We start from the raw sequence: 13198 nt of genomic DNA on the forward strand, positions 1-13198 counted from the left end.
CATCGGTACAGACTCGAAGGGCCTCTTTTGTGTGAACAGATGTTAGACAAATAGATCTATAATTTCCTGGTTTCTCTCTCTAATCGTTCTTAAATAGTGGAGTTCCATTTGCAATTTTTCAATCCAAAGGGACAATTCTTGAATGGAGAGTTTTGGAAGATTATGGCGAAGCATCGACAATTTGCTCACCTACTTCCGTTAAAACCCTATAACTTAAATGACTAACGCATTTTGAATGTCCTCAGATCGTGAAAGGCGCTACTGAAATGCAAGCTCTTTTTTTCTTTTCCTCAATGTAGGGTATTGTGGCAGTAACGCATGCATCGTCCATACAGTGTTGCAAGAAAAGTTGGAGAGTGCAAGCTTGATGCAGCAGTGCAATGAAACCCAAACTCATGCAGCAGTGTAATCAATGCAATACATGCCGGTTTGTTTAAAGTGGTACAATTATCTACAAGTCTGGTGCTTTGTGCATTCATTGCGAATACTTATTGTGGTGTTTTCAATATTAATATATGCATGTCTGCTGCTGCTGCAGTTCATTCAATGCTAATTGATGCACGTCTGCTGCTGCAGTTCATTCAATATTAATCCATGCACATCCGATGCTGCAGTTCATTCAATGTTACCTCACTGTATCGGTGCGGCTTTGCTGTGCAGAGTGGCTGGGTGCTTTGATTGACAGGCGCCTGCTCGGCGCCGCCCCGCCCCCCCCCCCCCCCCGGAGCTGGAAGATGGCGCCGTGGTGATGGTGCCAGCTACTGTCAAGGAGGCTCCACTTCTCCCGCTGAATCCAGCTGGGGAAAGATGCCGGCTCATTCCCCCAAATCCCGGAACCGAGAGCGGGAGCCGAAAAGCGGTGGCGGGGGGAGGCTGGAGTTCCTGGTGCTGAGCAGGCCGCCTGCCCTCCTGCAGAGAGCGGCCTCCGAGCCACCCTCACCCCGGCACCGGGCGGCGCAGCAGCTGGAGGGCCCGGGCCTGGGCCTGGGCCTCCGCCGGGACTCCGGCTCCGCCACCTGCCCGCAGCCCGAGGACGACTGCATGAAGCTGAACCCGTCGCTGCTCGGCATCGCCCTGCGCTCGCTGCTGGCCATCGATTTGTGGCTGTCCAAGCGGCTGGGGGTGTGCGCCACTGAGGACTCGGCCTGGGGCAGTGCCCGGCCCATCATGAAGCTGATCGAGGTGTCGGGCCACGGCATCCCCTGGATAGGAGGCACCGTATACTGTCTTTGTAAGAGCGACAGCACCGCCGGCCAGGAGGTACTGCTCAACCTGCTGCTGGGTGAGTCCGGGAGACGTGGAATCTTTAACCTCCAGACCCCATTCTACCCTTTTTACTCCCTCCCCCGCAGCCCCCGAACCCCTCTGTTCCCCCCCCCCACCCGAAACCCTCTGTTCTCCCCCCCCCCCACCCGAACCCCTCTGTTCTCCACCCCCCCACCCGAACCCCTCTGTTCTCCCCCCCCCACCCGAACCCCTCTGTTCTCCACCCCCCCCCACCCGAACCCCTCTGTTCTCCACCCCCCCCCACCCGAACCCCTCTGTTCTCCACCCCCCCCCACCCGAACCCCTCTGTTCTCCACCCCCCCCCACCCGAACCCCTCTGTTCTCCACCCCCCCCCACCCGAACCCCTCTGTTCTCCACCCCCCCCCACCCGAACCCCTCTGTTCTCCACCCCCCCCCACCCGAACCCCTCTGTTCTCCACCCCCCCCCACCCGAACCCCTCTGTTCTCCACCCCCCCCCACCCGAACCCCTCTGTTCTCCACCCCCCCCCACCCGAACCCCTCTGTTCTCCACCCCCCCCCACCCGAACCCCTCTGTTCTCCACCCCCCCCCACCCGAACCCCTCTGTTCTCCACCCCCCCCCACCCGAACCCCTCTGTTCTCCACCCCCCCCCACCCGAACCCCTCTGTTCTCCACCCCCCCCCACCCGAACCCCTCTGTTCTCCACCCCCCCCCACCCGAACCCCTCTGTTCTCCACCCCCCCCACCCGAACCCCTCTGTTCTCCACCCCCCCCACCCGAACCCCTCTGTTCTCCACCCCCCCCACCCGAACCCCTCTGTTCTCCACCCCCCCCACCCGAACCCCTCTGTTCTCCCCCCCCCTCCCCCACCCGAACCCCTCTGTTCTCCCCCCCCTCCCCCACCCGAACCCCTCTGTTCTCCCCCCCCTCCCCCACCCGAACCCCTCTGTTCTCCCCCCCCTCCCCCACCCGAACCCCTCTGTTCTCCCCCCCTCCCCCACCCGAACCCCTCTGTTCTCCCCCCCCCCTCCCCCACCCGAACCCCTCTGTTCTCCCCCCCCCTCCCCCACCCGAGCCCCTCCGCCCCCCACCCGAGCCCCTCCGCCCCCCACCCGAGCCCCCCCGAACCCACAAATCCTCTGTTTCCTCTTCCCCCCCCCCCCCCCCCCACCCCACCCCACCAACCCCCTACTCCTGGCCTTCCAGGGTCGGTAACCAGAGGGCACACACTTAATAGCATTGCCGGGGAGGTGAGATTTTTTTATACAGCAAGTTTTTAGATGTGGAATGTAGTGCCTGAAACAATGCGAGAGGCATGTTCAATAGTAACTTTCAAAAGGGATTGGATCACTACTTGAAAAGGAAAAATGACAGGGCTGTGGGGAAAGTGTGGGGTCTGGGGCTAATTGGATACCTTTTATGAAGACCTAGCATGAGCACAATGGGCCGAATGGCCTTTTTCATTGTTGCATGTTTCTACAGCGGACTCACCACTTTCCCTTAACCTCTCTTCCACCTGACTTGTTAAATCTTAACCTCTTCATTGTCAAACTTTACCTTGATTCAGTGCCTTCAAGTATCTTGTTTCATTGTCTGCAGGTGATTTTTGTTCCAGCGTACACAGTGCATTTCACTATGCAGTGTCTCAATAGATTCCTGTTCCTTATAGTAAAATAACTTTTAATTTCATGTCATTAGTGTGTATTTTAAAGTCATCATTCTCCAAGTTGCAGAGCTCACGCATTTGGAACCTGATGCTTGTGGTCCCTGCTTTGTAGAGTTTAACTTGGTGCTGATGATTCTGGACAAGTGTCGATTTAGTTATTACAAGCTTTTACATTTTAAAAGTATATGTTATTTCATTCTGGTTTCCAATAAAGTGAATTTGAGACCGAGACAGTGTGATAATCTTATGACAGCGCTACTATTCTTTGTCTCCCAACCAGAATAAATTACGGAAATCTAATGATGTCTATGCTGATCTTTGACCTGTCCCATGGAACGTTGCCAAACTCCTCAACTTCAGAACTAGCTTCTGTGACTTATTTAAGCCTCAAGGATGAGTACTAAACTCCCCTACTGCAGGTGGAAAGACATCTCTGTGTCTTTTTGAAAAGATCACTCAGATACAGGGTACCTGTTAGCAAAACCCATAACCTGGGAAAAGGAAATGTAGACATTATTCTCATTCTGTTAAAATTTCTTGTTCTGGCAGCTGATCCTGCAGCAAAACCCATTACCTTGACTGCCCCATTGGATTACTAGTCCAGTGACATAACCACTATGCTACCATGCAGTAGATGAGTAGAAATAATAGCCCTCAAGGCATTTGAGAACTACCTGTAAGTTTACTGGTTCAATGTCAGCACCCACCGTAATAAAATGACTCAAAATAAATTCTTCAATGTGACTGAACTCTTAAACTGATCTTTGTAGTATTCTCCAAAATCTATCTCTGCATTTGTACTCAATATCTCTATGCAGCCCAAGATCTCATATGCTTTGCTAACTTCTCTCTCAATATGTCCTGCTACCTTCAAAGATCTATGCACATGAATCCCCAGATTCTTCTGTCCCTGTACACTCTTCAGAACTGTGCCATTAAGTATATACTGCCTCTCCCTATCCCATCTGCCAAAATGCTTGTCTGTATTAAATTCCATCTGCCACTTGTCTGCCCATTCTGTTAGCCTATCTGTGACCTGTTGCAGTCATCCTCACTGCCTGTCACACCTCCAACTTCGGTATCACCAGCAAATTTTGAAATTTTACTCTGTATTCCAATATCCAAGTCACATATATATCAAAAAAAGCAGTGGTCCTAGCACTGAGCCTTGGGGAAACACCACTGTCTACCATCCACCAGTCTGAAAAACCACTATCTACTACAACTCGTTTCTTAAGCTAATTTCTTATCCAAACTGACACTGGCCCTCCTATTCCATGAGCCTCAATTTTGTTCACCAGTCTTTTATGTGGTACTTTGTCAAACGCTTTCTTTAAAATTCATATGGACAACATTGCTTTCCCTTCATCAGCCTCCTCTTTTTTTATTTGTTTGTTGGATGTGGGCATCGCTGCCCATCCCTAAATGCCCTTGAACTGAATGGCTTGCTAGGCCATTTCAGAGGGTATTTAAGACTCCAGAAGCAGCAGCAGCGAGAGGAGCCGGGGTATAAAAGGAGCGGAGAGTGAGGCCTGACATCAGAAGCAGCGGTGGAGAGAGGAGCCGGGGTATAAAAGGAGCGGAGAGTGAGGCCTGACATCAGAAGCAGCGGCAGCGAGAGGAGCCGGGGTATAAAAGGAGCGGAGGGTGAGGCCTGACATCAGAAGCAGCGGTAGAGAGAGGAGCCGGGGTATAAAAGGAGTGGAGAGCGAGGCCTGAGACCAGAAGTGGCGGTGCAAAGAGCGCTTTGCTCTGTTCTGTTCAGTGGAACTACTTAACCAGCAAAACATCGAAGTGTGATGTCACAGGAGGGCTGGTAAGTGGTTGGTGGGTATTTCTTTCCTTCCGTGTCTCGTGTTGTTTTTTCTTGGTTTTTTTTCGACTTTGGCCAAGTAATTTAAATCAGGCGACGCCATTACAGGTTAAGAGTACACTTAAATAGTTTTTTTTCTTAAATACTGTGATCCAAATTAATTAATTAAATTGAATAGAGATGGCTGGGCAGGTGATGTGTTGCAGCTGTAGTATGTGGGAGCTGGTGGACGCCGGTGCGATCCACGGTGACCACATCTGCAGCAAGTGTCGGCTGCTCGAGGAACTTCGGCTCAGAGTTGATGAGCTGGAGTCTGAGCTGCAGACACTGCGACACATCAGGGAGATGGGGGGGGAAGAGTTACCTGGACACTGTTTCGGGGGACAGTCACACCCCTTATATTAATTACATCCAATCTGGACCGTAGTCAGGGACAAGAGGGTGTGACTGCGAGTGAGGCAGGTATGGGGATCCAGAATTTAGCTTTGGAGGAGCCTCAGCCAGTGCCCTTATCCAATTGGTATGAGGTTCTTGCTCCCAGTGTGGACGAGGGCTCAGGCTGCAGGGAGGATGAGCAAACTGACCACAGCACCCTGGTTCAGAGTGCCATTCAAGCGGGGGGAAGAAAGAGAAATGTAGTTCTAATAGGGGAGAGCATAGTTAGGGGAATAGATACTGTTCTCTGCAGCAAAGATAGAGAGTCTCGACGGCTGTGTTGCCTACCTGGTGCCAAGGTTAAGGACTTCTCTTCTGGGCTGGAGAGGAACTTGGAGTGGGAGGAAAAAGATCCAGTTGTCGTGGTCCAAGTAGTTACCAAAGACATAGGTAGGACTAGGAAAGAGGTTCTGCCGGGGAGGTGAGATTTTTTTATACAGCAAGTTTTTAGATGTGGAATGTAGTGCCTGAAACAATGCGAGAGGCATGTTCAATAGTAACTTTCAAAAGGGATTGGATCACTACTTGAAAAGGAAAAATGACAGGGCTGTGGGGAAAGTGTGGGGTCTGGGGCTAATTGGATACCTTTTATGAAGACCTAGCATGAGCACAATGGGCCGAATGGCCTTTTTCATTGTTGCATGTTTCTACAGCGGACTCACCACTTTCCCTTAACCTCTCTTCCACCTGACTTGTTAAATCTTAACCTCTTCATTGTCAAACTTTACCTTGATTCAGTGCCTTCAAGTATCTTGTTTCATTGTCTGCAGGTGATTTTTGTTCCAGCGTACACAGTGCATTTCACTATGCAGTGTCTCAATAGATTCCTGTTCCTTATAGTAAAATAACTTTTAATTTCATGTCATTAGTGTGTATTTTAAAGTCATCATTCTCCAAGTTGCAGAGCTCACGCATTTGGAACCTGATGCTTGTGGTCCCTGCTTTGTAGAGTTTAACTTGGTGCTGATGATTCTGGACAAGTGTCGATTTAGTTATTACAAGCTTTTACATTTTAAAAGTATATGTTATTTCATTCTGGTTTCCAATAAAGTGAATTTGAGACCGAGACAGTGTGATAATCTTATGACAGCGCTACTATTCTTTGTCTCCCAACCAGAATAAATTACGGAAATCTAATGATGTCTATGCTGATCTTTGACCTGTCCCATGGAACGTTGCCAAACTCCTCAACTTCAGAACTAGCTTCTGTGACTTATTTAAGCCTCAAGGATGAGTACTAAACTCCCCTACTGCAGGTGGAAAGACATCTCTGTGTCTTTTTGAAAAGATCACTCAGATACAGGGTACCTGTTAGCAAAACCCATAACCTGGGAAAAGGAAATGTAGACATTATTCTCATTCTGTTAAAATTTCTTGTTCTGGCAGCTGATCCTGCAGCAAAACCCATTACCTTGACTGCCCCATTGGATTACTAGTCCAGTGACATAACCACTATGCTACCATGCAGTAGATGAGTAGAAATAATAGCCCTCAAGGCATTTGAGAACTACCTGTAAGTTTACTGGTTCAATGTCAGCACCCACCGTAATAAAATGACTCAAAATAAATTCTTCAATGTGACTGAACTCTTAAACTGATCTTTGTAGTATTCTCCAAAATCTATCTCTGCATTTGTACTCAATATCTCTATGCAGCCCAAGATCTCATATGCTTTGCTAACTTCTCTCTCAATATGTCCTGCTACCTTCAAAGATCTATGCACATGAATCCCCAGATTCTTCTGTCCCTGTACACTCTTCAGAACTGTGCCATTAAGTATATACTGCCTCTCCCTATCCCATCTGCCAAAATGCTTGTCTGTATTAAATTCCATCTGCCACTTGTCTGCCCATTCTGTTAGCCTATCTGTGACCTGTTGCAGTCATCCTCACTGCCTGTCACACCTCCAACTTCGGTATCACCAGCAAATTTTGAAATTTTACTCTGTATTCCAATATCCAAGTCACATATATATCAAAAAAAGCAGTGGTCCTAGCACTGAGCCTTGGGGAAACACCACTGTCTACCATCCACCAGTCTGAAAAACCACTATCTACTACAACTCGTTTCTTAAGCTAATTTCTTATCCAAACTGACACTGGCCCTCCTATTCCATGAGCCTCAATTTTGTTCACCAGTCTTTTATGTGGTACTTTGTCAAACGCTTTCTTTAAAATTCATATGGACAACATTGCTTTCCCTTCATCAGCCTCCTCTTTTTTTATTTGTTTGTTGGATGTGGGCATCGCTGCCCATCCCTAAATGCCCTTGAACTGAATGGCTTGCTAGGCCATTTCAGAGGGTATTTAAGACTCCAGAAGCAGCAGCAGCGAGAGGAGCCGGGGTATAAAAGGAGCGGAGAGTGAGGCCTGACATCAGAAGCAGCGGTGGAGAGAGGAGCCGGGGTATAAAAGGAGCGGAGAGTGAGGCCTGACATCAGAAGCAGCGGCAGCGAGAGGAGCCGGGGTATAAAAGGAGCGGAGGGTGAGGCCTGACATCAGAAGCAGCGGTAGAGAGAGGAGCCGGGGTATAAAAGGAGTGGAGAGCGAGGCCTGAGACCAGAAGTGGCGGTGCAAAGAGCGCTTTGCTCTGTTCTGTTCAGTGGAACTACTTAACCAGCAAAACATCGAAGTGTGATGTCACAGGAGGGCTGGTAAGTGGTTGGTGGGTATTTCTTTCCTTCCGTGTCTCGTGTTGTTTTTTCTTGGTTTTTTTTCGACTTTGGCCAAGTAATTTAAATCAGGCGACGCCATTACAGGTTAAGAGTACACTTAAATAGTTTTTTTTCTTAAATACTGTGATCCAAATTAATTAATTAAATTGAATAGAGATGGCTGGGCAGGTGATGTGTTGCAGCTGTAGTATGTGGGAGCTGGTGGACGCCGGTGCGATCCACGGTGACCACATCTGCAGCAAGTGTCGGCTGCTCGAGGAACTTCGGCTCAGAGTTGATGAGCTGGAGTCTGAGCTGCAGACACTGCGACACATCAGGGAGATGGGGGGGGAAGAGTTACCTGGACACTGTTTCGGGGGACAGTCACACCCCTTATATTAATTACATCCAATCTGGACCGTAGTCAGGGACAAGAGGGTGTGACTGCGAGTGAGGCAGGTATGGGGATCCAGAATTTAGCTTTGGAGGAGCCTCAGCCAGTGCCCTTATCCAATTGGTATGAGGTTCTTGCTCCCAGTGTGGACGAGGGCTCAGGCTGCAGGGAGGATGAGCAAACTGACCACAGCACCCTGGTTCAGAGTGCCATTCAAGCGGGGGGAAGAAAGAGAAATGTAGTTCTAATAGGGGAGAGCATAGTTAGGGGAATAGATACTGTTCTCTGCAGCAAAGATAGAGAGTCTCGACGGCTGTGTTGCCTACCTGGTGCCAAGGTTAAGGACTTCTCTTCTGGGCTGGAGAGGAACTTGGAGTGGGAGGAAAAAGATCCAGTTGTCGTGGTCCAAGTAGTTACCAAAGACATAGGTAGGACTAGGAAAGAGGTTCTGCTGAGGGACTATGAGCAGCTTGGGGCCAAATTAAAAAGCAGAACCACAAAGGTAATAATCCCCGGATTACTACCTGAGCCACGTGCTAATTGGCATAGGGTAAATAAGATTAGTGAGGTAAATGTGTGGCTCAAAGATTGGTGTGGGAGAAATGGGTTCCAATTCATGAGACACTGGCACCTGTACTGGGGAAAGAGAGCGCTGTTCCATTGGGATGGGCTTCGCGTGTACCATGCTGGGACCAGTGTCCTGGCGAATCGTATAACTAGGGTTGTAGATAAGGCTTTAAACTAAATAGTGGGGGGGGGGGGGGAGGGTTCAATTGAAGGGATGTTTAAAAAGTCGAATAGTAACGAGAGAGCAGAGGTGCAGGGTAGTGAAGGAACACATTAATCAGAGAGTGACAGGAAGGGACAGAGAATACAAGCACAAGAGTACAGCAGAAATTAGAACCAGAGTAGGTAAAAATGGTAAAAAGTCAAAGCTTAAGGCTCTTCATCTGAATGCACATAGCATTTTTGACAAGATAGATGAGCTGACGGCACAGATAGAAATAAATGAGTATGTTTTGATAGGTATCACTGAGACGTGGTTGCAGGATGACCAGGACTGGAATCTAAATGTTCAAGGATATTCAACATTCCGGAAGAATAGGCAGAAAGGAAAAGGAGGTGGGGTAGCTTTGCTATTAAAGGAAGGGATCAATGCAGTTCTGAGTAATGATATAGGTGTAATAGATTGTGATGTAGAATCAGTTTGGGTGGAAATAAGGAATAGCAAGGGAAAGAAATCATGGGTGGGAGTGGTCTGTAGGCCCCTGAAGAGTTGCCTCTCTGTAGGACAAGATATTAATCAGGAAATAATGGAGGCGTGTAAGAAGGGCACTGCAATTATCATGGGTGATTTTAATCTGCATATAGACTGGACAAATCAAATTGGCAAGGGTAGCATGGAAGACAAATTTGTAGAGTGCGTCAGGGATTGGTACTTGGAGCAATATGTTGCAGAACCTACCAGGGAACAGGCTGTTTTAGATTTGGTAATGTGTAATGAGGCAGGATTAATAAGAGATCTCATAGTTAAGGATCCTTTAGGGGGAAGCGATCATAACATGGTAGAATTTCAAATTCAGCTTGAGGGTGAGCAACTCGGATCTCAAACCAATGTCTTCAACTTAAACAAGGGCAATTACAGAGGTATGAAGAAAAAGCTGTCTAAAGCGGGCTGGGAAGATAGACTACAGGGGAAGTCAGTAGATGAGCAGTGGCAGACTTTTAAGCAGATATTTCATAACACTCAGAAAACATTTATTCCAGTCAGAAGGAAGGACTCGAAGAGAACGATGAACCACCCGTGGAAAGCAAAGGAAGTTAAGGAGAGTATCAAATCTAAAACAATGGTGTACAATGCGGCGAAAATGAGTGGTAGGCCAGAGGATTGGGAAGTTTTTAGAAACCAGCAGCAGATGACTAAAAAACTAATAAAGAGGGAGAAAATGAGAGTAAATAGGCAAGAAATATAAAAACAAACAGTAAGAGCTTCTATGGGTATATTAAAAGGAAGAGAGTAGCTAAAGTAAGTGTGGGGCCCTTAGAGGATGAGAATGGGGAATTAATAACAGGAAACAGGGAAATGGCAGATAATTTAAACCAATATTTTGCATCAGTCTTCACGGTGGAGGACACTAAACATCCCAACAATAATGAACAAGGTATAAATGGGAAGAAGGAACTTGTAACAATCTATATCACGAGGGAAAAGGTACAGGACAAACTGATGGGACTAAAGGCAGACAAGTCGCCAGGACCCAAGGGTTTTAAAAGAAGTGGCTGCAGAGATAGTGGAGGCATTGGTCATAATATACCAAAACTCACTGGATTCCGGTAGGGTACCAGCGGATTGGAAAACCGCTAATGTGACACCCCTATTCAAGAAAGGAGGGAGACAGAAAGCAGGAAACACTAGACCAGTTAGCTTAACGTCAGTTATTGGGAAAATGCTTGAGTCCATTATTAAGGAAGAAATAGCAGGACATTTAGAAAAACATAATGCAATCAAACACAGTCAACATGGTTTTATGAAAGGGAAATCATGTTTGACAAATTTGTTAGAGTTCTTTTGAGGATATAACAAGCAGAGTGCATAAAGGTGAACCAGTAGATGATGTGTATTTGGATTTTCAGAAGGCGTTTGATAAGGTGCCACATAAAAGGTTATTACACAAAATAGGAGCTGAGGGTATTGGGGGTAATGTGTTGGCATGGATTGAGGATTGGCTAACACACAAGGCAGAGAGTCGGGATCAATGGGTCGTTTTCAGGTTGGAAAACTGTAACTAGTGGGGTGCCACAAGGATCGGTCCTAGGGCCTCATTTATTTACTATCTACATTAATGACTTAGAGGAAGGGACAGAGTGTAGTGTATCCAAATTTGATGACGATACAAAAATAAGTGGGAAGGCATGTTGTGAGGAGGACACAAAGAATCTGCAAAAGGATATAGATAGGTTAAGTGAGTGGGCAAACATTTGGCAGATGGTGTTCAATGTGGGAAAGTGTGAGGTAATCCACTTTGGTAGGAAGAATAAAAAGGCAGATTATTATTTAGATGGAGAAAGACTACAAAATACTGCAGTACAGAGGGATCTGGGTGTTCTTGTGCATGAAACAAAAGGTTAGCATGCAGATGCAGCAAGTAATTAAGAAGGCAAATGGAATTTTGGCCTTTATTGCTAGGGGGTTAGAGTTTAAAAATAGGGAAGTCCTGTTAGAACTGTACAGGGTGTTGGTGAGGCCACACCTGGAGTACTGTGTACAGTTTTGGTCCCCGTATTTAAAGAAGGATATACTAGCATTGGAGGCAGTTCAGAAAAGGTTCACTCGGCTGATTCCTGGGATGAAGGGGTTGTCTTATCAAGAACGGCTAAACAAGTGAGGCCTTTATTCATTGGAGTTTAGAAGAATGAGAGGTGATCTTATAGAAACATAAAAGATTTTAAGGGGGGTGCTCGACAGTTTCGATGTGGAAAAGATGTTTCCACTAGTGGGGGAATCTCGAACTAGGAGACATAATTACAGAATAAGGGGGCACATTTAAAACTGAGATACGAAGGAATTTCTTCTGTCAGAGGGTGGTGAATCTCTGGAATTCTCTACCTCAGAGAGTTGTGTAGGCTAGGTCATTAAATGTATTTAAGGAGGAGGTAGATAGATTTTTGAAATCTTGTGAAGTCGAGGGTTAGGCAGAGCAGGCCCGAAAGAGAAGTTGAGGACTGGGACAGATCGGTCATGGTCTTATTGAATGGCCTACTCCTGCTCCTATTTCTTATGTTCAACCACATTGTGGGCCAGACCAGGTAAGGACATCAGATTTCCTTCCCTAAAGGACATTAGTGAATCAGACGGGTTTTTACAACAATCGACAATGGTTTCATGGTCACCATTAGACTAGCTTTTTTAATTCCAGATTTATTCATTGAATTAAAATTTCACCATCTGCCATGGTGGGATTCGAACCCATGTCCCCAGAGCATTAGCCTGGGCTCTGGATTACTTGTCTAGTGACATTGTCACTACACCACCACCTCCCAGTTGGTTCACTTGGCTCATCTGATTCCCCAGCACCAGATCCAGCTATGCCTCCTTCCGCGTTGGACCGAGAATGTACAGATCAAGGAAGTTCTCCTGAGTGCATTTCAGAAATTTCTCCCCCTCCTTATCCTTTTACTCTTAACATTATCCCAATCAATATTTGGGTAATTAAAGTCCCCCAATATCACCACTCTATAGTTCTTGCACATCTCTGTGGTTTCCCTGCATATTTGCTCCTCTGTCTCTCTCTCTCTCTCTCACTATTTGGAGGCCTACAGAATACCCAGATAGCGAGATCATATCCTTTTCACTTCCCAACTCTAAACAAATGGATTCTGTCTTTGCCCCCTCAAGGACATCCTCTCTTTCCAATAATAGTGTCTTCCCTAATCAGTACTGCTGTCCCACCTCCCTTTTTTCCTTCCCTTTCTTTTTGGAATACTTTGTAACCATGAATATTAAGTGCCTAGTCCTCACCATTTTTAATCCACTTTTCCATTATTACCACTACATCATATTCCCACACAGCTATTTGTGCTTATAGCTCACCAAGCTTATTCACAAAACTTTGTGCAGATCCATACGTGCATTGTAAACTTGTCTTTGTATTCCTCGTAGTCCTCCTTCATCTTCTATCTGATATGGTACTACTTTCTTCTGCAGTACTGTCCAACACTCTCACTCCTTTATGCACGTTATTCCCCATTTCTGCTTCTATATGCTGGTGCCCACCCCACCCCCGCCCCCCCTGCCAGTATAGTTTAAACCCTTCCCAACCACATTGGTCCCAGTCCTGTTGCGGTACAACCCGTCCCTTTTGAATAGGTGCCTCCTGCCCCAGAGTTGGTCTCAATGGCCCAAGAACCTGAAGCCCTCCCTTCTGCCGCATGTGATCCTCCCTATCTTCCTATTTTTACTCTTGCTAGCACATGGCACTGGGAGTAAT

General features: G+C 47.1%; 1 protein-coding gene across 1 annotated transcript in view; it reads left to right on the forward strand.

The window, feature by feature from the left end:
- The first annotated feature begins 719 nt into the window (after positions 1-719).
- The window catches only part of plpp6 (phospholipid phosphatase 6), a 33808-nt gene continuing 21329 nt past the window's right edge, over positions 720-13198 (forward strand). The window contains exon 1 of the mRNA XM_068037775.1: positions 720-1282. Within this exon, the coding sequence (XP_067893876.1) occupies positions 808-1282 (475 nt within the window). The 5' untranslated portion in view covers positions 720-807. The remainder of the gene's footprint in view (positions 1283-13198) is intronic.

The sequence above is a fragment of the Heterodontus francisci genome, chromosome 8 (genome assembly GCF_036365525.1).
Source record: "Heterodontus francisci isolate sHetFra1 chromosome 8, sHetFra1.hap1, whole genome shotgun sequence".
NCBI classification, from domain to species: domain Eukaryota; kingdom Metazoa; phylum Chordata; class Chondrichthyes; order Heterodontiformes; family Heterodontidae; genus Heterodontus; species Heterodontus francisci.